Source organism: Amphiura filiformis, chromosome 6 (genome assembly GCF_039555335.1).
Source record: "Amphiura filiformis chromosome 6, Afil_fr2py, whole genome shotgun sequence".
Classification (NCBI taxonomy): Eukaryota; Metazoa; Echinodermata; class Ophiuroidea; order Amphilepidida; family Amphiuridae; genus Amphiura; species Amphiura filiformis.
Window position 1 is genome coordinate 27,906,012 of NC_092633.1, and position 27,971 is coordinate 27,933,982.

The 27,971-nt window shown below is 37.6% G+C and overlaps 1 protein-coding gene across 1 annotated transcript; it reads right to left on the bottom strand.

Moving 5' to 3' along the window:
• Positions 1–62: 62 nt before the first annotated feature.
• On the bottom strand, positions 63–27,934 carry LOC140155217 (uncharacterized). Its single transcript, XM_072177966.1, has 8 exons — positions 27,810–27,934; positions 23,548–23,913; positions 21,067–21,247; positions 20,130–20,181; positions 18,950–19,003; positions 17,931–18,034; positions 3,756–3,908; positions 63–2,872 (listed from the first exon to the last, which is right to left on the bottom strand). Exons 2-8 carry the CDS (start codon positions 23,904–23,906, stop codon positions 2,735–2,737), a joined length of 1,041 nt encoding a protein of 346 aa, XP_072034067.1. The 5' UTR covers positions 23,907–23,913; positions 27,810–27,934; the 3' UTR covers positions 63–2,734.
• Positions 27,935–27,971: the final 37 nt, after the last annotated feature.

Here is a 27,971-nt window from a genome sequence, read left to right on the forward strand (position 1 = left end):
TGAATAGTAAATATTTATTTCAGACATTTTTTCTTTTTCATTTTCAGCCTATTTTTCAAGTTGAAATCAAATCTCAGTGTGTGACCTTGAATACCACCATCAGCTTACAATTAAAGAAGATTTGTATATCAATAATATAAAGTTTAATTAGAACTTTTGTAATGCAAGAAATTGCTAAAATGGTGAAAAGGGGTCCATTTTTGGCCAACATAAGAATTTCAAGAGGTCATAGGTCAAAAACCAAAGGTCACAGAAAAATGTTGTAATTGACTTTTTTGATCCAAACATCCAGTAAACTGATAATTACATTTTTGGTCAAAAATGCACAAAAATCACAAAAAAATTTCATTTTCAAACAAAAATTAAATTAAAGAATTGCAGATTCATACATAGTGGTAATAAAATGAAAGTAATTTAAATTAAACTTCAGCACTACTTGTTTCTTTTCGCTTACCAGGAGCACTTTCGAGGAACTTCAGGTTGGTCTCTAGCCGTTTCCAAGAAATACATCAGCTAACAACATCAGCTGATGATGAAGTTCCTCAAAAGCGCTCCTGGTATTACCAGGTACATGTAAGCTGACTGGTTGGAAGTCAGCAGAGATGGAGTGACTAGCACATGTTCAACCCACATGGAAAAACACATATTATGGGATGGGATTACCATGGTTGTCTGAAGCAATGGTGACAAGTACTGTTGAAGTTTATTTAAATTACTTTCAAATATTAAATTTATTGAATTATGTGATGATTTTGTTCTTATATGGGAAACGATCTGATCCATGGGGGCCAAAGGAGGCATTTTTGAAAATTGAGTTACTACATTATACATACAATAGGCTATCATTTACTGAAAACACCAAAGGTCTAGCATACTTGGTTCTAAAGTTATAAATTTATTTGGTGTCTATTTTCTTATGTATTTTATTGTTTGTTTGTTTTCCCCATATTTTTGCCTTTATCTCAGTTTCAAATTTGCCGCCTTTGGCCCCCGTGGACCAGATCGTGTCATATATATTAAACATCCATCTATCATGTATTATGCACAACAAATATGTTGTTTCTACTCATTTAATTTTAATGAAACAGCTAATTAAAATGTGAAATTTTTGGGTAAAAATAACCGCACGGTTACAAAGATGACAACATGGCAGAAAAGATTCTCCAGACTCTTTCTGAACACTTTGATACTAGTATATGATTGAAACATCTTTTTCACAGGGCTGGCACCTATTTTGAGTGGACAAATGCAGATAATTAACACTGTACATTGACTGCCCTATCATACATTTGCCAAACAATTTTGGAACCGATGGCAGCACTGACACTAAGTTCTTGGCAACTGGCTATTGCCTTGCTCTAGTAGGCATTGACCCGAGCATTCTTAGCTCGAGCACCACTTTAATGTGAACACATTGTGTCAAACCAAAAATTAAAACAATGATTTTACATGTGTAGAATGTTGTTCAAGGAAGGTGTCGAAAGGTGATGAAATTTTGCCAATAAAAGCCTTTTTTAATTAATGATCAAGGATGACCAAATCTGGTTTCCTGTGTTTGAGATAAACATATAGATGTTTGCTTATCCTCGTCCAACCGACCGTCTTGGCAGTCCCAACCGTAGAACCTTTGTTTAAAGGTTTTTTTACAATTTTCCTAAAAAGGTCACAAACTTTTTCATCTGAAAAACTGAAGGTATAAAAGAAATGTTGTAAAATACCATTCCTGCATGTTTCCCCATGTCCAGTCATAACTGGCCGAGGGTTCCGATATTTTGTATCATCATCCTCGGCATCTAAACAAGTAAAACATTGCTGAACTTAAAAATGTCAAATTGCACATGTCAAATAAAATATAGGGTTTACCTTGAAATTCTGTGGTCAGTGAGTATTTAACATACAAACAAGTACTTCACATTACACTTTTGGTTCTTGGGGGGAAAAAAGAAAAGAAAAAGAAAAACTTTTTTACCCCGACTGATTTATGGACAAGCAAACAAATGATTTGGCCCGAGGAGCTGCTATTTGACATGTTACCTATAATGAGTTTGTTTACATAAACAGCCTGAGTGAGATTTGGATGGCTTTTCAAGATTTCAGAATGAATGTGGTTGACCATTCTATTGTAACGCTTGATATACATGTCATTAAACACCATGCAACCATTGTGAACATGAGAGGTAGTGTCAAAATACCAATGTGAACATGAGAGGCAGTGTCAAAAGGGTTGTTACATAGCACATATGATTTGGGATAAACACATTAACCAGTGCAGGAGAAAATTACATTCCAAAAGTTGACGATGTGTTTTAAAAATGAATTGTTATTAATGGCTACATTACTGAGAAAATGATTATACAATGCAAGGGTTATATCATATAGTCTCTTTCCTTTCAAGCAAGAAAAATATAGCAGCATTAACTGGCTTCATATTCTCTGAATAACAATCAGTCACTTTATTCTCAAGGCTGTGCTGCCTGCAAAAGAGGAAACACTTTTCCGTTTTTGCTTGATAAATGAGGCTTGCAGGAAGCACTATATCAACAACCCATTGTTGTCATCATAAATCACCAGTTTGATATCATCATGAGATATTCCTAGATTTATTTGTTGTCAATCTAGTGTTGCCATGATAATCGTTCTCAGGCCCAAACTTGGCGAGTTTGCTATCACTGGCGATTAAAACATGTTGTTCATTGCACAAAGCACACAAGCTTCGTATTCGGGTGGTGATAGTTCAGTCCCTTGAGGGCGAGTCTGCATTGATAGTCAAGAGTTTATTGAAGTATTCTGGGTTGGCCTCCATCTTTTGTTTCCTCAATGCCTGCAGTTTTTGTAGCCATCGCTTCTCTTTCTCCTCGACACTCTCTGATAACTGCACAAGAGAAAAAAGCTCATGTTAGTGCTTGAAGCAATTAAGGGTAATGCGTGATACTTTATAGATCAAATATATGAGATATGATGCTTCATGTAAGAATGTTTCCATAGTAAAGAGCCCACTCAGTCCAAAATACAACAGTTTTTTTTAAGGTCCGATCCAACATCATACCCCCCCCATTTTTTTTCAATGTTGGTGAGTTTTTGGTATCACACAATAATCATATTTTTCTCATTACTATCCTGAAATTTGATGCTCCAAGTTGATGTATTTCCGGAGAATTCATGCAAAAACAGCAGCCTGGTGACTTCCACTTAACATGCTATATACTATAATTCAAATTTCTGGGAAGGCAATTATGAATGAAATGGCAATAAATCATAGTCTCCTCAACAGCTAGTTTGGTATCGCATCTTTCACACAAACACAAGTCATATAAGTCAAGGAACTTATGGACTTGTCAGCATCAACTGGTTGGGGCATTCACTGATATCTATATTGTATCATTGTATAATAATACACTCCCTAAGTGTGAACCTATTTGTGGCCCCTATTTAAGCCTGGTCCATTTCTTTAAACTCCTTTTCCAATTAATATTTTTAGTTCTTATCCAATATATTGATTATTCTTCTAGCTCAACAACCGTTTGTCAGAATTTTAGTTCCAAAGACTTTATTTTCTTAATTTTCTTTAGCTATGAGAACATAAGACCCCTACTATCAGTATCATAAACCAGTCATTTTAGGGTGTGGGCAAGGAGAATGCAAGCTGGGGTGGAGTGATAGGGTATGTCATTGCCATGAAACAATGTGACAACTTTTATAGCCGGTGGATGGTCAAACTTGACCACTGTCATAGTTGCATATAAATGTTTACTTACATATTTGCTAGCAAGTTGTCCTCTCTTCTTATAAGTTAATGGGATACCATAGCTGTATGTCTGACCTCCATTTAGAGCAGGGTTTGGTATGCCAACACCACCAAATATAGCATTATCATGAGTCTGTTCCTTAGTAAGATATGATGGTTGAACCTAAAGTAAAAACAAAAGAAAGAGAAGTAAATGCGTTATCTCATCAACTACACCAAACCCACATACCTCACAGTTAACTACCCAGTGAACACAAAACATTTGACAGCAAGGTCTTAGCCAACCATATGTCTGCCCATCTTTAAGACGGGCTAATCAAATTTTAGACCGGTAAATTTAATGGATTTTATAGATGTAATAGCTCTATTTGATGATTTTAAGGGTATATGAACTTGGGACTAATTCAAAGTGACATGTAAAGGCCAAATCAGGACATATTTGAACCCAGTGACCCTTCCATGGGTATAGACAAGTTGTTTTATATTTGAGGGTCAAATTTTGGTATAGATTGGACATGGGGGGGTTCTGATTTCTGGCTAAGACTCTGTTTGACAGAAAATGATTAAATGTTGGGTTAAAGGGAATATAATATATACAAGTATATTTAAAGGTAGTTGACATTCAAAAATATTTTACAATAACATTCTAAACATGTTGATGTTGTGTTTATTTCATATGAAACACTTTTAATATTTGACACGATCTTGTCCATGGGGGCCAAAGGCATTTTTGAAAATTGAGTTACTGTAATTATTATATTAAATACATACAATAGGCCATCATTTACTGAAAACACCAAAGGTCCATCATACTTGGTTTTTTGATGTCTATTTTCTTATGTTATTTTCTTATTTTTTTTATCTCAGTTTCAAATTTGCTGCCTTATAGCCCCATTAACCAGATCATGTCACATTATGTTTCCCTGACTTTGTTATAACCCAAAGTTTATATGTTATTAAAATGTTTTGATCATAACCAAAAGACTTTTATAACATTTTAACACGTTTTTGATATTGCTGGTCACCAGTAACACAAGTAGTATGAAGACAGATTAATAAGAAGCCACTTATTGTCTAGTTACTGCTAATTACTGTACCTAATTTGGCTAATACATATGCACAAATTATTGCACATCCCAATCATAGTAAGACCAACTGACAGTAAAAAATTATGTGATTAGTGTTATTATGAACCTGCCCACACATTTCACCCTGATATCAATAGGGATCAGCAGGGGATAATAATTTTCATCACCTTTTTCATAGCAAAAATTTAATTATTATAAGTAGGGTTGGTCGGTCAGGCTTTTTTTTGTTTTTGGAAATGATCCAAAAAATCACCAAAATCTGTCAATATTTTTGCGATTTGGGAAAAAATTAAAAATTTTGTTCCTGAAATTTTCGAAATTTGGGTCGCAATTAATTTGTACAGGAAAGAATTTTTTCCCAATTTGTTCAAAATCTTGGTCGGTCGGGCCCGTAGAACAGGGTATTCTTTTTTCGTCGCCTTAGTGCTATTATGAACCTCGTGGGCGCACCCACACATTACACCCTATTGGCAGCACTATTTCAATAGGGGATAATTTAATCACCTTTTTCATAGCAAAAATTTAATTATTCATTATGGTTCTTTGTGGCATTCTCTTTACCATTACAGCAATTTTGTTAGCTCCAAGGTTTTAAGACATATGTACAATGTACATTATGTGATTAGTGCTATTATGAACCTTGTGGGCGCACCCACACATTGCACCCTGTTGGCAGCACTATATCAATAGGGGGTACTAATTTAATTACCTTTTCATAGCAAAAATTAAATTATTCATTTAATATGGTTCTTTGTGGCATTCTCTTTATCATAACAGCAATTATGTTAGCTCCAAGGTTTTGAGACAAACCTATTTAATGTCTCACTTTTTTTTCTACCCACATATTGTTAATTTGTTTTATTTTGTTTGAAGGTATGGAGAGAATAGCCAAGGTGTGCCGGGAGATACAGAAATGTCAAAGTGAAGCAAGTTGAGGATGTATAGTGCATTAAAATGGTCTTGCTGACCCGTACCCTTGCGTCACTTTTGCAATTGCTTACTTTTGGGACAGGAGTTCATGTCATGTGTGTCCAATCTGTCCTGTCCTGTTTTGTCTGGTCTTTGCAGTGTTTTATTATTTATTCATAACCTCATTAATAAACGCGATGCATGCAATCCAATTACATTTAGTTATTTGTGAAAACGCGAACGCAAATCGAGGTCATTAATATCTCACAATTGACCGCAAAATGCGTAATTGTTCCTATGTCGCACACAATTGATCGGCGTTTGCGTGTTGTTGTGCGTCGAACAAACTGTGCGCGTGCTGGCTGCCGTATTTGGATTGCACGCTACCATATTTGCACAGATTGTGATACGCTCTTTTGTTATTGGTCGTCCTGTTTTAGCCTGATTGATTTTTGGAAAGGAAAGATGTAAAAAACTTTTAAAAAAAAATTTTTTTATAAACTTTTGAGCAAGATTTTGTGTTATTTTGCAAGGTGAAGAGATTAAAATGACGGTTATGAATGAGGTTAATAACTTTGCATCGGTACTATGTCGGGCATTGTGAAAAATCTAAACATTTTGCTTTGGACCTCGGAATATCCCTCGGGCGTAGCCCTCGGGATATTCCTCGGTTCTAATTAAAGGCAAAATGTTTAGATTTTTCACAGTGCCCTCCAAATAACCGATGCGCAGTTATTAACCTCTAACCGATATCAATAGAGGCCTTCAGCTTGACGTCATATGCCGCCATCTTGTGGGTACACGCTGCATTGGTCGGTCGATCTCCATGCGTGAACAGCAAAATCACCGAGTTGCTGCGTGATATCAGCTGCGTGGCAAGCTGCGCCCTGCGCGTAGTGTCCGACGCATGAACACGCAGATCATTTGTACCCACAAGATGGCAAAAGGCTGACGGCCTCTATATTTGTTATTTTTTGTAGATTCCTTTCTTATTAACTATCTCATTCCCAGCAACACAATTTGTTTTATAGAATATATCTAAATGTCGGGTTATAAAAATGGTGTCATTCAGAAAACATTTTTAAAAGCTTAATGCAAAACATTCTAACATAATGTTATTAAGTGTCGATAATAGTTTGCAAAAACGTTTGCATAATATATTTTACAATAACATTTTGATAAATATTTATAAATGTTGTTGTAGTGTTTTTTCATATATAAAACATTTTAGAAATGTGTTCATGACCTTTATAGAGCCAAACATTTAAATGCTATTAAAAAGTTTTGACCAAAACCAAAACATGTTTAAAACATTTTAAAAACATTATTGTGTTTGCTGGTCATGTACAATTACCGAATAGGGGGCAACTTGCTAGACTTGAGTCCAGTCCTCATTTACGGAGGTTAGGGTTAGGGTTGGGGTAGGGCAGTCTTGTAAGGCAGCTGTGTACTCTAGACATTGTTTCTTTCGCAAAATTGAGTTTTTTTGATATGTTTGTACTTTGTTATGTTTTTTATAAATACAAGGAATGAAAATCCAGATTTGTAAACTCCAACTGCAATATTTTAAGGATTTTATTACACTATTCCACTTATGTTTGAAATTGAAAAGGAAAGAAAATCTTTGTTGTACCAGCAGGGTACACGCAAGCATAACAACGCTTGTCGCGTTCGCGTGATCGCATAATTTGTTATCGCGATAATCTCACGCTTACGCATACGCGACGCTTATCTGCATCGCGCGGTGCACAGGCCCGTCACGCAGGATTTTTTTGGGGGGTGCTGATTTGGCGAAGTGGACTTGGCGGCGTAAGCGCCGCCGGAGCGCTTCTTGCGCGACGCAGGGGTGTCTGAGGGGATGTGCCCCCTGAGATGTTGGAAAATTTTGAAAATTCACAACCAATTTTACGCCATTTCATGCATAATGTTGAGTTAATTTCTTTGTAATTATGTGAAATAAAAACCATGTATGTGTTTAAAGGATTACATTAAATTGTGACTATAATCATGTCAATGAAACTAAATCATGTAATTGAGATTTTGTGACTACTAGTATAGACCTAGTATCCGTATATGTTTGTTTTAAACCATTGCAGACTGCCGTGCATGTAGGCATAGTGTTGTGTTTAGTAACTTTGTAACATAGATGGTGTTAGTACAACATGTTACATATTATGTAATTAACAACATCCTACTGAAAAACAAGTCATTTGGCATGTTTAGAACTCCAAATTAAGTTCCAAACAGTAGAAAATATTGTTCTAAAACTTACCATTAGGTGACAGGCCGTAAACAGAGAGCACCCATATGTGTTGCTGATGGCTGATGATAATCACATAGTCAATGCACAAAGGAAAACATTGTTCAGTAACTGCCAACTATATGGCAAAAAGTATGTTATTCATCATGTGTTATTTCTTTCTCTCTATTTGCATTTTACATAATAGTTCACTGTTCAATATAAATGTAGGATCTTGCAGACCATTATCTACAATTGGTGAATATAATAAAAATAATAATTGTTATCACTGTTCCATTTCCTGTCACTGAGACATATATTACATAATAAAAGTCTAGGGCACACAGAGACAAGTTTGAAGAAGTCCGCTCCTGTATAAATATACATATAGGGCCTACTAGTATTTTGCCACTGTATAAATGTCAGAACAGTCAACACTCCATAGTTGTTCACTTATTTATTCTGTTGCAGGAACATGTGCTCAAATTTGATACGCCTTGGATGCATTTGTGCAAATCTATCCACAGCCTCTTCCAATGAGACGGGAAAGTCATAATTGACGTGAATGAGCGCGAGACCGGTCAACCTTTCTTCTGTCATGCTTGTTCGCATAAAGTTATGTAGTCTTCGGAGGACAGACGCAGCTCGCTCACATTCACACGATGTTACATTCACTGTACATATGAGCTGCAACAGAACGTAGATGTTCGGGTAGCTGGTTTTGTCACATCGCTTCATTGACTCTGCGCAAGTATTGGGCACGTCTTCGTCTCTCTCCTCCGCCGATCTCCATTTTGCACGCCACCTGAACAGCTCTTGGTCCACAAGTTCAGGTGAAGGCATATCATCTGCTAACAACTCCACAGCGTCCTGGATATCCAAGGCTTCATTCTTGTCATCTTTATTCAACATCACTGCTGGAACCAGTTGGAGGAGGCTGACCATATGGGCAGCTAGATCTGTGAAACAGTAAACATTGGTAAAAGAAGGGATTGAAAAGTGTTAAAAGTGTATAATTATATTATGTAAACTTTGCATAAATTTGCCATTGAATACGGTAATAATGAAAATATATACTGTAGTCGATATATAAACATCATCAGATCATGCATTGATCATCTCCCCCGGATTGGCATTTTTAAGATGTCTAACCAAGAACCGTACCTGTAAATTGAGCATTCAACTCGGCCAATATATGGTCTGTGAAGGGGACCGCTACATTCCGCATGTAATGTTCTTCAATGTTGCTGGAAGGTGCGTTATCTCGATTCCGCTGACGCCCTACAATCCTTGGTGTAGCTGGCTCGACGCTAACAGCTGTTGCCATTCTCACAGCTTGCTTGTACACTTTACCGAACTCGATGTTTATATCCTTTCGTAGATCGCTGTACACTTTCTTGATTTCATCTATCTGCTCAATAAAATTTAAAAAAGAAAAAACAATGCATAAGAACCAAGGTGTGAATTTAACAAAAATCTGCATGATATATCATTATTATTATATACCTAGCCGTCTGTACTTATTACTGTGTTGTTTTCTCATTAGTCTTTTCCAATCACGTCAGAGTGTCATTTGAATCTGTCCAAGTTAAAGTCGCGTTATAAGTATTGGTATAATTAGCGACGGTTTCACTTCCTTTTTAATTATTAATTAATATGAGTACTTCAAACTTATGTATGTAAAATATTCAAATGTGGAAATTGTCGCTAAGCATCATTGCAAGTTAAAAATATTTTGATATTCTATATATTTACTGTAAACTGAAGTTTTAAGAATTTAACAAATCGGCAGCAATAAATGCATTTAACCATGTTATGCTATAACTGCAATCTCATCACTGTTAAGGTTACGCTGACCCATTGACCGATTTTCCTGGATTTTATGCATATAGGCCTATCTCTTCAAGTAAGATTTAAGACCAAGCCAAAACGCATTAATGTTTGATTTAAGTTTGGTTATAGCATGACATGGTCAATTGTTTAACAATTTGATTGACTATACCTTTTTGAAGGCTTCCAAGATGTCCAGTGATGCCTTCTGAAGCAAGACTGTTGGTGCTTCTAGATGGGATGTGAACTGGTAGAGGGTCAGAAATGATACAATAAACTCGAAGTTTGTAATGCTTTTGAGCAGACTTATTGCATCTGACCTGGAATCAGCAGACCAGTTCTGTTGCAAGATTGATGTTTCGTCGTCAGTTGCATCATCGTAGTCGTGTACATGAAGACCATATCCAATCAGCTCAAAAGCCTTAACGACGAACACGTAGGATCCGTAGAAGTGGTTGTAGGCAGTGTGCCTCTCAACCCACCTGGTCTTACACAAATTGATAAGCGGTTTCCTCTTAGTTTCGACAACCAGACCTTTCTCGATGAGGAGGCACAGGACGCCATTTCTTTTGGGGCTCTGTGAGAAGAAGGCGCAGACTCTGTTGAGCGTGGATATCACATCTCGTACACTGGGTAGTTGGCATGAATGTGAAATAACCAGATTGAGACGATGCGAAGAGCAATGAGTGTAAACTGCTAGGGGGGCGTCTTTCTTGATTTCGGCCTGAACACCACGGTCGAACCCACTCATGTTCCTTGCGCCATCATACCCCTGACCCCTTAAATTTGTTATATCCAAGCTGAGGTTGGTTAGGGTTTTCTTTATTTCATTAGCAATGGCAACTCCTGTCAATGTCTTAAGTTTGCAAAACTGCAGCAGTTCCTCCCGGATGCTACCGGTCGCATCCACAAAGCGCACACACAGTGGCATATGCTCCTGATTATGGGAACTTATTTCATCTACCATTATGGAGAAGAATCTGGCTTGCTGGATCTCTTTAACAATAGATTGCTGTATCATCTGAAGACCAATGACATCTACCATTTCGTTCTGTACCCTGGGTGATATGTAGGAGGCATTCTTCATTTTGGGACTGTCAAGATGAGCTTTCAAGCGTTCATTGTTGTTTGCAATTATCTTTAGAAGTGCTAGAAAATTTCCATGATTTCCAGGTTTTGACAGATTTTCCTCGCTGGCTCGAAGCCCGATGCACTGTCTTCCACAAAACAAAACAGCCTCTGCTGTGCACTTGAGGATTTCGCGATTTTGCTCAATAATCCTAACCTTCTCACTATCCAAGCGCGATGTTATAGATTCATTGGGGTTGTTGATGTTTTCTACAAACATGTCAGCCATTTCCATGGCAGCAGAGTGGTAGGCCTTTTTGTAGTGTTCAATGATCTTATTCTTCTTTCTCCAAGAAGTAAATGGTTTGTTGACAAACGCTCCATAAGACTTTCTGTTTGTAGTAAATAAAGCGCAACATACACAAAAGGCCCCGTTGAGAGAAGGGCTGTACGCCAGATACTTGTAGTCTTCAAGCCAACTTCTTTGGAAACTGCGATTACAATCCCCTGCAATTTTTTCCACAGGGAACTTGAACCCCTCACTAGGTGTGTGGTGATTTGTCAAAAGCAGATACCGCTGACCTGGAGACATAGCCTTCACCGTTTCTTCAATCTCGTCTGCAGTCATTGTAGCCGTAATAAATGTACCGATGTCATCTCTTAACCCTGGAGGGGAAACCGAGAAAGGAAAGAAATTTCTGTATTATACCCCATTGGACCTCACAAACTGTTATGATAACCTAAACTAAGTTATGTAATTTTGTTTTGTTTTGCCCTTTTCTTGTTTGTTTGTTTTGTTTTGCCCTTTTCTTGTTTGTTTGTTTTGTTTTGCCCATTTCTTGTTTGTTTGTTTTGTTTTGTTTTGTGTTGTTTTATTTTTGTTTTTGTTTTAAATTGTTGGAATCAATAGGGCATATTATAAATATTTGAAAACTATTCATGCATCAGCTATTTAGAGTTAATTTGTCAAGACCAAGTGAAAAACTTACGTTTTTCTGCTGACAGTTTCGCTAGAAACCTTCTGGCTTTCTCAAAGCATTGATGATGTTATTGATCCGGTCAAGGTTCCCGCTCTAAGCAGATGGATCAATAACATCATCAATGCTTTGAGAAAGACAGAAGGTTTCTGGCGAAACTGTCAACAGAAAAACGTAAGTTTTTCACTTGGTCTTGACAAATTAACTCTAATGCTGATTAATTAACAGACCTGATGAACCTCTTCAGTCAGTCATGCATGTTATTAAACATAAACATTGTTCCTTATCAAATTAAAATAATTAAATATTGGTTAATTTAGTATTAGATTGAATTTCAGAAATAAACATAAATAATGCATTAATAATATAAACAATGACAAAGCCCCAAATTTTAAACCACATTCGCATCGATCTCAGAGGTGTGACATTTTGTAATTTATGTTATACAATATTAATGCTGCAACAAGTTTGAACTTAAATTAATGTTATGATTTATTGTTAATTTGTTATTTAAAACGTTTTACAAATTACACCCTTTATTATTTTTATAGTACCCTTTATAGGCCTAAATCGGACATTGACGCCGTAGGCCTATAAAGAAAAATTTAATTGCTCATGTCATGCACGAGTTTTTGAATAGGCCTATTGGCCTAAACCCGGGTCTATACCCATTTAGTCCTATATTTATTATTACTGGGCAAATATATCTGAAATTCAAAAAAGCCGATGCACAAACCAACTCCTATGCCCCCTGGAAATCGATATTATACAATGATACATGTAACATTTTCACTGTAAGTTGCCATATTAAAGTTTAACAAAATAATTTCATGCATGCACGCAACTTCCAATGCAGCTCGACACGTTTTGATTTTTCAAACAATAATGCACTTAAATTTTTTGAGTCTTGTGAAAGTCTAGGCAAGTACCTGTCGTGCAGATACGATGGTCTCTTGTGCAGTTGTGCATGCATGAACTCTGCAATTGATTGTTAATCTAGCACGATAGGAACATGTGGAAGCGTCTAGGAAAGTTGAGCGTATCCAGACCCAGACCTGTGGAGTCAATGGCACTATTAATGGTGTTTAGCCTATGACGCATCGATGCTTTATCATGGCCATTTATATTAAAAGTAAAACAAAAGGTTTTGGTCGAGATTTGTTTTTATATAAATAAGAAACATTGAGTGAACATGGTGAAAGAATGTGACAGTCTTTACTTCCGATGCCGTGATTCCCGTTAAATTTCTCAAGACTTCTCAGGGGACAGCTAATTCCCTCCCCATTCACTTTAATATAGGTCTATGTCCTTCAGTCCTATTCCTCTCTTCAAACTCCACCTTTGGTTCACTTTACTACCACCACCACAACCAGCACTTTATACACGGCCACATCAAAATGTATAATGGGCCTAGACTAGATAGGCCTATGGTAAAGGAATAAACTTAACTGTATAAGTATAACCAACAACTTGGAGTCCACTATTATTCTCATTCGATACATCAAAAACTTTGCCATAAAATAACTCTCATAGGCCTAGTCTTATACAACATTGATAAGCTGATCTACATTGTCTTAAAAGTGCTTAGTTACACTAAGGTCTGTATCCCCGATCAGTATTATTCCCCTATGTAAAAGCTGAAGAAGCATAACATAATAATTAATATACACAATACATGATTTAATTATAGAAACTTCAAATTGCATCCTAAAGACTGAAAAAGATTGGGCAACAAAATGGGATTTACCTTCATCTTCTTGAATCGGCAATGCTACAGGCACAGTACTGGGAGTTGTTGGGGGCTCTGGTGCATGATGTTGCGCTTCAACTTCCGTTGGTGTTGACACTGATGATGTGGCAGCAGGTTCCGACCCATCTGGTACGTTGCTTCCTTTATCATCTGCAGATTCTGCACTCTCTTCTTCGATAACAGAATGAGGAACAGGGTCGGGACAATTCTTCTTAAAGAAGGCAGATATATCCTGGCTGTGATCTTCTGCTGACCGTTTCAGCTTTCTTTTTTGGTCATCTTTACGCGGCATGATTGCGGAATCCAAATCAGTTTTCACCGGGGTTTCATTAACACACGCGATGTATAGGCTACTAAATGATGATGATCATGATACTCGATAAAAATAGTATCTGCTACCCATATAGGGCAGTCGTTACTACTGAAGTGTATGCACTATAATGTGCTACTAATATCGACATACGATGTGGTGTGTGTAAGAGTATGAAAGAAAAAACTGAAAGATTCGTTTCTGAGATCTTCATGCGAGTCTACATATTTTGGTTTCGTGTCTGCATAATGCACAAATGTTGCAAGTTGAAGTTGTTATGAGTAATTACTATTAAAACACTGCCAAATGTGGGTCATTAGGGCAAACTTTAATTATTTGTGGACTTTTTTTTATCAAAGGGACTTTTTTGATCATTACAAGTTGAAGTTGCAATATAGGCCTACAATGAGTAGGCCTAGGCCCAATTAAATCATAAAACACTGCAAAATGCAGGCCGCGACAATTCCTGTGTCCGATAACCCGGGGTAATTGAATTTCATCGGGCAAGTACTTTTTCAAGCCAACACTGCGGGGAGGGGGAGGGGGTACTCGAATTACGGTAGGCCCTACATTTTGATAGGGGTGGAAATTTGAATCACCTACCCATAGGCCTGAAAGCGACCCATTAGAGCGGCACATCCCCGTTTACCTTATATACCCCCACCCCTGCAAGGCTGCAATGGTCGTTCGGACCTGGTTTGGCAAATCACATTTCATGCACTCGGCTGAGCGTGGTGTAGCGTCAAAAATCTCAGGAAAATTGCCAGAAAAACGGCTTGTGCAACCCGGGCCAACCCCCATCAGGCCCGGTTCCCCAATCATGGTCAGTGACGGCGCTACGGTGGGGCAAGGGGGAATTTATCCCCCAAAAAAAAAAAAATATTTTTCTTGTCCCCAGTTCCCCCCTCCCCCACTTTTGAGGTAAAAACAACAACAAAGTTCCACCTTTTGCGGCAATTTTATATCAAAATTGGTTGATATTTTCCTCTAAATTCACTTTGCCCCCCCCCACCCCACACTCCCCGAAAAAAAAATCATGGTGCCGCCACTGATCATGGTCGGTGTGACTGTGCCCCCCCCACTCCCAGGATGATTCACGCCACGCCAGTGCGCCACTGTAGCGATCGGAGCTTGTGGTAATTCCGCTCCAAATTCAATTAAATAATAAATATTCAATCGTCCATTATTTACTTAACATTCTAATTCTGTTTATAGCGTTATTCTGTTTATAGCGTTACGAAAAAGTATGTAATAAATGGACAAAGGGCTGCTGGATGGCATCTAAATAGAATGCGCGCGCATCATGAATGAAAGTTTAGCTCACAAGCTAACCTGGGAATCTGGGATGATCCCGGGACACTCATTTGCATAGAAACATTACATGTCCGGTCTACCAGCTGGGTGTACATGTCTAAGCGTGCTGGGTGTTGGTTGTTATCATGTTTTTTACTTGCCGATCGGCGGTCGCCACGAGAAAATACAAAGTTAACTACTTTCTGCAGTTATAAATGGTAATATTATTAGCATGAAAATTCTGCCGTCGCCGATATTGGCTGATAATGCTTATGATATCCGGCAATTTTTGCAAGTTATTTAATATTTTGCAGTGGTGCCTGCACAAAACAAGTGGACTTTTTTTCGGAGGGACTTTTTTGGGGGGGTGCGGACGCACCCCCCGCACCCCCCCTGCGTACCTTATGGAAACACCACGGAAGCACAAAAATCTAGTGGTCAAATGGCTCCGTTTTAGCTGATAAAATGTGGGTTTTTTCCAAGTTCTTTCCCCCGATTTAAATATCAAGTTATGAATGGATTTCGCTCAAACTTCTCAAGGGGCTGTGGATTTACCCGATGTTTATGTAATGTAAGGTAGAAAAATAAAAACTGCCGCATTCTCCTGCGAGATTCGATGAAAGTGCTAAATGTGACCACTTTAAACTTCAACGGCCATTATTTCAATGTTCATTTTCTCGGTAAAATGATGATTTAGGTACACGATAACTCAATAAATACAGCATCTATAGGTAAGCAAATATGATCATCGTAAAAAGCATGATCGACTCAAGAAACGGTTTTCTCATTTTTTTATATTTTGGTCTATTTCCGATTTTGGGCATCATTTTGTGCAAATAGGCGTTTGTGAATTTTAAAAGTTCAATTTGATGCCTTATATGGTCAATATCTCAAAAAAATAAGGCCAATATCAAAAAAATTAAAAAACGTTTTTGGAATGGAGCCTCAAGATTGAGCTAAAAACAAAATAAAATATTTTGGAAAGAGTGTTTTTTTGTTATGATGTACCTAACAAATATTGCCAAAAACTCACTTTTTGGTGATTTTCTTCATAATTGTTGTTTTTACCCCAAATCTGTATTTATAATAAGATTTATTGATGTCTTGCCTTCATAAAAATGTATACTTTTATATGTCTTGCGCGAATAATTACAAAGTTATTGCACTTTTACTACATGCATGTCTGAGAGTACACAGCCTCCTGTAATAAGACTAACAGAGTTGCACCCTATTCGGTAATCGCTCCGCTGGTTAACTGCTGTTAAAATTAATTAATTTCATGTAAACATGGTAAATGGTCCATGGCTCGTCAAACTCTCAGTGAGTTTTCTCCACAGCCCCAAGCACCACTTTTGTATTTGATCTTCTGAATATTATTATATTATTCCTTTTGCTGAAATAAAATATTTCACTCTTAATTCATAATGAACATTATGTATTAATCCCTGTGTGGTATGGTTAACGACATGAAACTGTACACATGAGCCAGATGGCTGTAATTATCGTCCATGGTTATTGGGAACAAACATATTTTGCAATTGATCAACACGTATTCATTAAAAAATTTTGGCCAATCAGTTCATTATGAACAGAAGTGTTAATGAAATCAACTTTATATAGCTAATAATGTTATTCACAATATAATATGAATCAGTACAAGGCTGGGAACTAATTGCCATTATTCACTCAAGTGATAATTAAATTTCAATGGTACATAATTATTAAATTTCTTGCATACATGGTCAATGCATTACTGATTACATTACATTATTAGGCTTAGTGTGCATTGCCCTTTTCTAACAGACACAAAAACCTGAAAAACCGGGTCGCATTTTTTTTTCATATTTAATTAAATTTCTTGGACTTGAACTATGACTATGGATCATCTGCCCAACCATTACCAGATGAATTATGAAGGAGAGTGGAGATTTTTTTTGGTCCTGTGGGGAATTGAACCTGGGACCTCTCGCACCAAAGGCAAAGACCTTAAGCAGTGCCTTAAACCGGGCCAGAAACAACTAGAAACAAGCTAGAATCTTCCGAGAGTAAGAGACTGATTTCATCCTCTTACACACTATTGCAATATAATTTGTCTTGTCAAGAATCTACACAATCTAATTGGTTTCCAGGTATCCATTATCAAACGACAGTGGATAGTCATATAAGACAGTGTGTGAGCTGCCATGCAATGTTGGCATACTTGTTGATCATCAATCCAAAAAAATTAGTACTGTATTTTTCTGTTATGTGGTGTAGTGTCATGTGTGTGGACATAAATTCCTAGAGAAGTAAAAGCAGTCAAGTTAGCTCAATCGATAAGGCGTTCGACTATGTTGCGAGAGGTTGCGGGTTTGAACCCTGGTTGTGCCTAGTAAGCTCTCGTGGAAGAATTGAGTTAGCTTGAAATTCCCCTGGACAAGGAACTTACTGCTTATTGTCTCATTGTAACCCGTACAAAACTCGGGGAGCTGATCCTGGTTGCGATGGTTATTTGTGGAAAGTCGCTCTTGGGTGTGCGCTCTTGAAGCAGCAAAGTCCCTAAATTGTTGTTAAATGGTTTATGGAATGATGTGGGCCGTAGTGGTCAGCGACAACCTGTAAAGTGTGCTGAGGCTCGTGGATCAACGTCGAAGCGTTGTGCCTGTGTGTAGGGCACTATAAATCACTGCGCTTAAAAAAAAAAAAACCATGCAAAGTGAAATGAACAAGTACATGACTCACCTGTCTCTCTCTAGTCGGTACAAATGATGATGGAACAAAAGAATCACTTTCTAGGTTTTGTAAAACCTGTTCTCTTTCCAGTTGTTCTGTACGTGACAGTGGTTCTGGGAATAAATACAAATCAGAACTGTTTAGAGCACCTATTTACCCTACATTATACAAGCACATTATGCATGGAAGGATAGGCCACTTCATTTGCATTCTTACATTGGACCTCCCTTCAGGAACTGAATGAAACTTGAAATGGTCATATGAGATTAATTTCATCAAAATCACATGCACACAGGCATTTCTCTTCTCTTTTTCTCCAATTTGTTTTTTCTTTTTTTTAAACCGGGGCGGCGCCAATTTTAAAAGGGCTGCATTACTGTTTGCATACCCTATTGATATCCCAGCACAAGTTTTAATGTTGCAAGTTGTGAGTAGGGCGATGACAGTCATCTTGGATACGTGGCTAAGGGAAAACCATCTACAATTACTTCAATACTTCATATACATTTCAAATGATTATTCCTCCTCAATAGTTTTGTAAATTCACCCAATTAAGTGTCAGCAGTTAAATACTTTGAACAAGTTCATTTGTGATGCATTATTATGAACCTGCAATATAAATAATTACACATGACGATAACACACTTCACAACGCTTTAAAGTACAATGTATTCGCCGATTGCACAGGTCATCTCAAAACGAGGTTCTACCTGCAAAGTACCTGCTGTGTGTGTATGCCTGTCAAACCCATGCTTTAATCAACATGTACGCACTGCAAAAGCCTTCTGGCACATTGCTAGAAAAGCGCAAGAAACAAAAATGCACATTTTACACATACATTTGCAGGGAGACCCTCGTTTTGGTAGCAAGATGGCGGATCCGTGCAATGGCGAATACTACATGTAAGTCATGGTTTATTGAAACATCAACAACTGGTACAGCATGCTATGTATGTATCACATTTAAACCATGGAATTCTAGATCTGAAAAAGTTTGATTTGCTAATATTATTTTACTAATGATAATACCTTGTTTAACTGAAGAGAGTAGTCCTTGCTCTCGCAGCTTGGCATCAGCAGAAGCTGAAAATCATGAAATATTACATGGAATCTGTTATTTCTGTTACAATTCATAACAGTTGCTTTCAATTTGTCTCCCATACTTTTTTTAATTTAAATATGTAAATTCTTCATTTTTCATTTTTTCCTGTGAAAATTAAACAGTGAAGGAGGGATTAAATACATAAGCCTTGAGGTTTTGCACAAAATTTGCCACCCGCAGTTTTAAAATACGTAAAAAAACATGATCTTACGCTTTCCATTATTTATCATGAAAAAAAGCCTACCAAGAACACAAAAAAGTTTTTAATAATTTTCATCAATTCTGACCCTCGTACCAAGTGCCTTTAAATCACTGTGATTTGAATAAACAATCTGTGCCTCTTACAAATTCCAAGGGTGCTAATCAGTGCTGTACGGTGTAAAAACTGATTGAGGAGCCAATGGCTCCTAACGTTATCAATTTTGGCCGGCGCCCAAATTTTGCCCCCAAGTACAAAATCTAAGGCACCAACTGATCGTATTCCAACAACTTGAAGTCATTCTGCCACAATGGTTTAAATTTAGGTTCAACACCGCTAAAAAGTATCAACAGTTGTTGGATTCATTGATTTTATTGTTTCATCCTTTTCTTTTTGATTTTGACGCCACCTTGAGTACTCTGACCTATCCTATATTGACTGGATGTATGTACGCACATTCAATTACAGAATACTGTATGACTGGGGGCTTCCCTGTCACAGCCATACATGTACGTTGATTAAACGGCAAACGCAACATACTCCATACACAGTATGTACAGTGTAGGCCTACATGTTTTTCAGGAAGTCCCCATTGAGACATGATGATAAATGCATGTTCATAGCCATACATATTTGTACAATTGAATGCTGCGTTACATACATGAAATTGCATTTGCAGGTGATTAAAAGCTTCAACAGTTGGTCCCATTGGCACCAGGGGTTGAAGATTTAGTCACATCAAAAAAAATCTAGTTGCCAATGCACCTAAAATGGTACCGTACAGCACTGGTTAATTAATTAGGCTAATTAGTGGCACTCCTATCAATAAACCGGAGTTGATGGTTTTAGTCTTTCCTAATCAAAATAATGGTGCTACCCATGCCTATGGTACATGAATATATAATTACCTGCTGCTTCTAAAGCTTTGCGCATCTTTTGATGAATAGCTTCTGCTGGATTCTGCGAATAAATAAACAAAACCGTAATTAAAATTGTAACTCACAAGAATATACTTCTGGGAAAACAAGATCACAATCTACTTTTTTATAAGCACCTCGAGGGTTTCTCTACCGGATGTTGATTTGTACCGAAGAATTCCTTCCCGCAATATAATATGTGTATAAAGGAGACGGATTAACCTCTGAACTGTATCTATTGTTATGCAATATGCTTATTACCTTGTGGGAAGGAATTTCGGTACAAATCGACATCCGGTAGAGAAACTCTAAAGGTGCGAATTAACATATGATCAGAATGTTATTGTTACATTTGTGTTTTTAAAAAATGAGGGTGCCCTTCAGTGTGAGCAAATAACACATAATTTAACATATCAGTTTCTCTGATATAAGCATAATGCAGCTGTGTGTGTGTGGGGTGTATTTGTTTTCACCTAAAAACATGGACTTTGAGTCCACACTTGTAGTGAAAAAACGCACACTGCGAAACGTGGACGTCTACGGTTGTAAGACAGGGACAGAGGGCGCTATACAGCATAACTTTGCATATGGGGTAGGGTTCTCTATCGTAAGTGTAATAACAGGTCCATGGTTAGCGGTGAAATATCACAGAAGGCCACGTTTTGGATTATGATATGTCTGAGTGTGTGTGGCTTCACGGTTTCACTGTTAACAACCACACACACAATACGGGTCCACTTTCCACAGTTGTCAGTGAAAACGTTTAGGTGTGTGTGTGTGTGACAGGGTGTGGGGTGGATAATTTAAAAATTCCTTTAAAAAACCTTACATCAATTTCCAATCCACCAACTGCCCATACATTAAAAATCATTTCCAAATTTATTGATGTTCACCTGTCATCAAATCAAGTATATTACTCAGTACTCACCAATTTTGGGCCTTCTTCTTCTTTGATCTCTTGTTCTGTTTTGATTTGAGTGCTGTCTTGATTTGATGTCCGAGATGATTTTTCAGGTGATTTTTGTCTCTCTTTAGACTTTGATCTCTTACTCCTTCTATCACTTGATCTCGATCTCCTGCGTCTTTTATCGGCTGATCGGGATCTAGATCTACACAAATATACATACCATATTCATTACAACAATGGCATGTGTTTCAGAGGGTGCAGCTCAGGGACAGACTTAGGTTTCAGTTTTCTACTGGGCCTCCGAGCCAGTGAAAGGGCAAATCTACTGGCCCTGCAATAAATTTACTGGCCCAGCTTTTCCTGTTCTACTGCAAAAAGTGCAAATAAAGAAGCATTTTCATTTTCCCAGGCCCGTAACAGGGGCGGGAGGGAGAAGGTGGACACCCCCTCCCCAATCGCCAAAAATTCCCTTTTTGACCCCAAAAGTCCCCTTTATGAAAGCGAAGCAGTGAAAAAATTAGGTCTTTTAGCCCTTTTTGCTCAAAAAAGGTCAAAATTTTGAACAAAAGACCACCTTTTCAAAGGTGGAGCAGAAACTGTATCCAATTGTGTCCATGAGGTATATCAGGCTCAAATATCTAGTGGCCCACCGGGCCAGTGTTGTTGGAAGTTTACTGGCCCGAGGCAAAATCAACTGGCGCAGGGCCACCGGGCCACTGCTTAAATCCGTCCCTGGTGCAGCTCATGATTTTTTTTATCATTCTATTTTAAATCATAGTCAATTGGCTGATAATACAAACTGCATTCTCAAGATTGAAACCATATTTGACAATTACAAAGTTGTGCAAGCTACGCAATTGTGAGTGATACCATAGTAGAATATATGTCATACCATGAGGTATGCTTAAATGTGTATCATAAAATTATCACCTCCTACGCTAGAATATTTGAATAGATTCACGGAAAGGTTCTTTTCGTTAACAGAGCTGTGTGAATCACATTTGATTGTTTTAAAACTTGAGTATCAAATTATTAGACAAATATGACAATTTTTGCACATTTCTAATTTTCAGGGTTTTTTTTTAATCAGAAGAAAAAAAAGTGGCCACAAATGCATTAAGGGGGTACTACACCCCGTGCCCAATTGTGTGCCTATTTTTGCATTTTTCTCAAAAACTATAGCGCATTGGTGACAAATAAGATATGTATATTATAGGGGCAAGGACTGCAACTACTGCACTGGAAATTTTATTTTAGCACAGACAACAGTTGTGGAGTTACAGTCAAAAATGAGGGAAAACCAATATTTGATCAATAAATCAATAACTACTTGCCTTGAGTTGCTGAATTTTCAGTGCAGTAGTTGTACATTGTAGTCTTTGCCCCTATAATATACATATCTTACCTGTCACCAATGCGCTATAATTTTTGAGAAAAATGCAAAAATAGGCACAGAATTGGCCAGGGGTGTAGTACCACCTTAAAAGAAGAATCACACATTTTGAATACCGCTTTGGGTTTTTCTATTTTCTCACAAATCTATTATTGTTTGGCCTTACATGTATTGTATAATTCTTTACTCCACTAGGTTTCAGAAAAGAATAGCACTCTCTTCCTCTGATTGATGCAAACACATTTGGTAAAGAGCGATATGTTCCTTTCATAAACGCCGCTCTACACCATACAAGCTTTGATGCGTACAGTAATGATTAGGCCGCATAAAATTAATGTTTTGGTTCTCGTCCAGAGGATTTTCATGAATTGATGAGGGAGGGAGGTTTTTTTTTTTTTTTTTTTCCAATGTAAAATTAGCATTGTCAGTAGTTTTCGGTTTTCTTTTTTTGTGCTCGAGGAAACGATGAGGCCCTTTTTTTTTTTTTCAAATGTGAGATTCTGAGGGATAAACCCCTAGAGTACCACAAAAAGACTTGGAAGTGATGCTTGTTCTCTAATAAACTTATTTATATGTATGAAAATTTCATAAATCATTCCAAAGTCTAAAAAATTGAAAAATCTAAAAAAAAAAAAAAAAAAATCTGACAAATCCCAGAAATTGAGGAGGAGGGCGAGAACCAAAATATTAATTTTACACGGCCTTACACTGTGTATACGCTCTCAAATATAAACAAGTGCAGTTCTTTTCTGCCAGCAAGTGTAACAAGAATTAGATGAATGAACGGAGCACAAGCTCTACCTGAGACTGCCACCTTACATAGGGAGCGGTATTGGTTGTTTGTATGTTTAAGATATTTTAAACTGTTTCTGGTTGCGTAAAGCACAACCATTGATTACTGGTTCAAGACTTGGCTCATACACTGTTCCGAATTTTGATATGCCATAAGCTTTGTGTTGTGCTCATTTCGATCAGTGGTTCGTAACAAAGAAAGCATGAGCCCCTTGACCTAGCAACGGTCATATTCTAACATGCACTATGACAGTGAATAGGCATTTACATTAGAAGCTATATTAAATTTGTCTTTAGTACCGTATTATTATTATTACCTGGAGCGAGATCTTCTATATTTTGTTGACTTATCCTTGTCCCTTGACCGGCTGCGTGATGATCTCCTGCTGGAGCGATCACGTGACCTACTTCGGGGCGACCTTCTGCTGGACCGATCACGTGACCTACTACGAGATGACCTTCTGGTATGTGAGTAACGTTCACGTGACCTGCTACGAGATTTTGACCTAGATCTCTTGCGATGTTTTTTCTTTTTACTGCTGTAACTAGGACTTCTGCTTCTTGATCGTGAAGGAGTTCGAGATTTGTGTCTGCTGGACCTGTGTCGTTCACTGCTGCGACTTCGGGATCGTGAGCGCTTCTTGTCTTTCTTGCGCTTCTTGCTATGACTTCCCATCCTGCAACTGATGTAATAATGGATGAAAGTAATTCAATCAGCAGCATTTTGTAAACAGGAAAGCTATAATAAGGCCTCAAATTTTTTTTTGATTGGCGTAACATAAAACATCTACAGGGATTTTTTTTAAAACTTTTAAAGCTGTACTTTTGAAGCTGAGGCCTACTTTTAGGGTCGGTCAGGTTACACCAATCAAACAATTTTTTGGGCCTAAGCGACAGTTGCATAACTTTGAATGCACAGCAGTTCAAAGTATTTTTTTATTATGCATTTTCATCATGATATAATTGACTCCTGAAAACTGATATGCAGCTACAAAAACATTTGTATCCTTGAAAGTAATGCTGGTTTCACACTTTGCAGCTCTGAAGATGATTTTACTTCACTGCGCAGTTGCACCAGAAACGCTAGCGGTGACCAGCGGCAAGCCTATATGTGATGCGATCAAGCCAAATCAGTCGGAACTCGGAAATTTTGATTTTGAGATATAGCCAAACAAAGGAAATTTTTCCTTTTGTTTCCTATTGTTTTGGAAACTCTTTATTAATTGCTCATATCTTTGGAAATGGTTGTTCAATTTCAATGGGATTTTCTGCAAAATCCAGCTTTATAAATACTTTTTACAATCCTATAGGAAACTAAAAATTTATTATTGCCGAGTTCCGACTGATTATGCTTGATCGCATCACATATATCGATCACTCCACCGCTTTGCCGTGGAAGTTAGTTGAATACAAATCAACTCCGAGCGGTGCCGCTCTGACGTATGAGAACAAAATACGATTTTGGAGCGGTGAAGCGGCAGGAGTGGCTTTCAAAGACATCACATGCCGCTGCTGCTCAGCGGTGTGCCGCTCCGCTTGCAGACAAGTACAAGCGGCATGATGAAGCGTCACGCCGCTCAGCGGCAAGCGGCAGAAAGTATGAAACCAGCATAAAGAGCCATCAAAACGTTTAGTTGACAAGAGCACAAGCACTGCCGTTTGAGGCAAGTGATCACTCTCACTCTCTTGCCACCACTCGCCCGAACTCACTTTCTAGTGAGCAATTGTTTACGGGCCCGGTATACGCGAATTATACGCTCTCACTGACTAGGTAAAGTCACTGTGTACTGACTAGATACTGACTAGATCAGGAGGGGGGGCCCTCGCATGGGGTCCCGAGATCGATTCCCAACTCCGGCAATGATTTTCTTCTTCTTTTTTCTTTGAATCTAAAATTATTTATTTTCATGTGAAAATGTATACATTGCACTGGAAAATATAATTTGTGCATTTTTTTTCTGTAATGGGGCCAAGCAATAGAGATAAAAACGCATCTTGGCACGGGAAAAAATAATTGCGTCCACTACGACTACGTGCAGGCAGTGTTGCCGTCATATTGTCTGTTTTGTTTACGCTTTTGGCTGTTGCCACATTGAATAATGTCGTCCACCATCGTCTGGACTAGATACAAAAATATATCCGCTTAGCGGCGTTCTTTGATGTTTTCCTTTAGTTCGCAACACAAACGTAAATAACGGGCAAAACAGACACATCATTTATCGATATGACATTTTCGTATTGGTGCTGCCCTATCTAAGTTTGCACTGAAGTGCCATCTCAGCTCTCAGTTTTGGTGCGCCGATGTGGATCATGTGTTAATGAATTTTTATTTATTCTGGATAAATAATGGGGTATTACAAGCATAAGAGTTATAGACAAGAAGTACAAGAAGCTGTGTAATTAATATTATGACAAACATGCAACTATTTAAGCTACGTAACAGGAGCCTTGGCCCTTGTATTTTTAGTCATTAGGTGATTAGTGCAACGTTGCACTAGCTTTTTGTATACACTTCATCCCATACGGTATGGGTTCCTCGTACTAGTTTTCCTTAGCAAATCACTGAATAGTCCGAGGTGCTCTGACGATAACACTCCGATCGCACAACGAAACCGCTACGTGAACGAGCTAATCACTGAATGGGCCTTAAGGGTACATGCCACAAAATAGCTTTCCATAGACTTTACGTGCAAAATAGGGGTCACGTTTTAGGCTATAAGTCGAGTTACGTCTTACTTTGAAATATATATTTGATATCATCTTAATCAGAACAAAATTCTGCATAACAGAAAATGACACCATATTTTAGGTCTACTTTTTGAGAAAAATAGCGCCATATAAAAAGACCCGATTTTCCCGTGTTTACGTCCGACTGCTAACCACGTTTTGACCTCGTGTGTTCATGCGCTCATCATCGTAAACATCACTCAAATTTTCGCGTTTTCTGTTCAAATTAGTAGAGATCACATTCACAAGTTCTAGCAAAACACGATTTGCAACACTAAAATTGTTTATATTGTACCGATTTTGCACATTTTTTATGCAAAGTTGGGACTATAGTCGTGATAAACTTTTACCGGAAACCGCTTCACTGGCGGATTTAGTGGCATGCACCCTTGAAGAGGCTAAAACATCGTTTTTAGGCCTTGAAAATGATTTAGTTATCTTTTTCACTACATTTTGAATAAATTGTAAGAAATTTTGGGTTATTTTCTTTCATACTTTAGACAGGGTGCCGATTTCAAGCACAAGCATGATAGCCGACAATTGCCATTTTTCGTCATTTTGATGCACATGAATGCACAATGGTTGCTGATTTGCTATTTTCATGAAGATATTAATTGATGTTAAGAGTAACGTTCTTTGAACATCTTTTACAAGTGCATAACTTCAAAATTAAAACATTCTCAGTACCTGCAGAATATTAAAAAAGACAAGAAATGTCAATCAAGTAGGCCTACCCCCCCCCCCCCCTCCAGCGTCACTTTTAACCCGTTTTGTCCAAAAAGCAAATGTAATGAATGGCTATTTGAAATTAAATATAAATTAAACTTTGAATGTTATAACAATTTAAAATACTGGACAGTGGTATAAATAAAGCAAACTAGAAACTTAAATATCTTAAATCTAAATTTTTATGTAATTTTATTAAAATTGAAGGCCAAAACTTGAGTTTAAATGACAAAAAAATTGGTTAAAAAATAACAATGAAATTGAAAAACTTCTTTGTAATTTAAACACCAATAAACAATGTTTTCAATATTTTGAAACTCTTCTTTATTCATATCAAAAGGTTTCAAACTTCTACCAAAATCGGAACTTTTATTAAATTGGAAATAAAAGCAGGCCTATTCATGACAAACGCACATACAGCGAAAAAACCTGGCGGCGTCCATGAAGCGCTTGTTGATGTCCCTCCTCTTTTCTTGGCGTGCATTTTAAATAGATAAAGACGCGGAAACGCATGGAATTGCTCCTTAAAGGGTACATGCCACAAAATAGCTTTCCATAGACTTTACGTGCAAAATAGGGGTCACGTTTTAGGGTATAAGTCAAGTTACGTCTTACTTTGAAATATATATATTTGATATCATCTTAATCAGAACAAAATTCTGCTTAACATATCTGAAAATGACACCATATTTTAGGTCTACTTTTTGAGAAAAATAGCGCTATATAAAAAGACCCGATTTTCCCGTGTTTACGTCCGACTGCTAACCACGTTTTGACCTCGTGTGTTCATGCGCTCATCATTGTAAACATCACTCAAATTTTCGCGTTTTCTGTTCAAATTAGTAGAGATCACATTCACAAGTTCTAGCAAAACACGATTTGCAACACTAAAATTGTTAATATTGTACCGATTTTGCACATTTTTTATGCAAAGTTGGGACTATAGTCGTGATAAACTTTTACCGGAAACCGCTTCACTGGCGGATTTAGTGGCATGCACCCTTAATGAGAGTATAGCTCGGTTGCCGAATTCGACAGACTCCCTCATAATAATTGATCATGAAATGGAAGAACACAAAAATGAGCTGTTTTGAAAATCAGCAATTCTTCAAAAAAGTGATATTACCTTTTATTTTATTGACCGAGTATGATTCTAGTTTCTAGAACACAAACACAGCTACAGTAATTGCAGTGGGGTAAGAAATGAAACTACCCTGATTCGGCCAAGTGTTTTCTTTTTTTCTAGTGAAGTGATGAGCACCAACTACAGAGGGGGTACTTTCAAGCA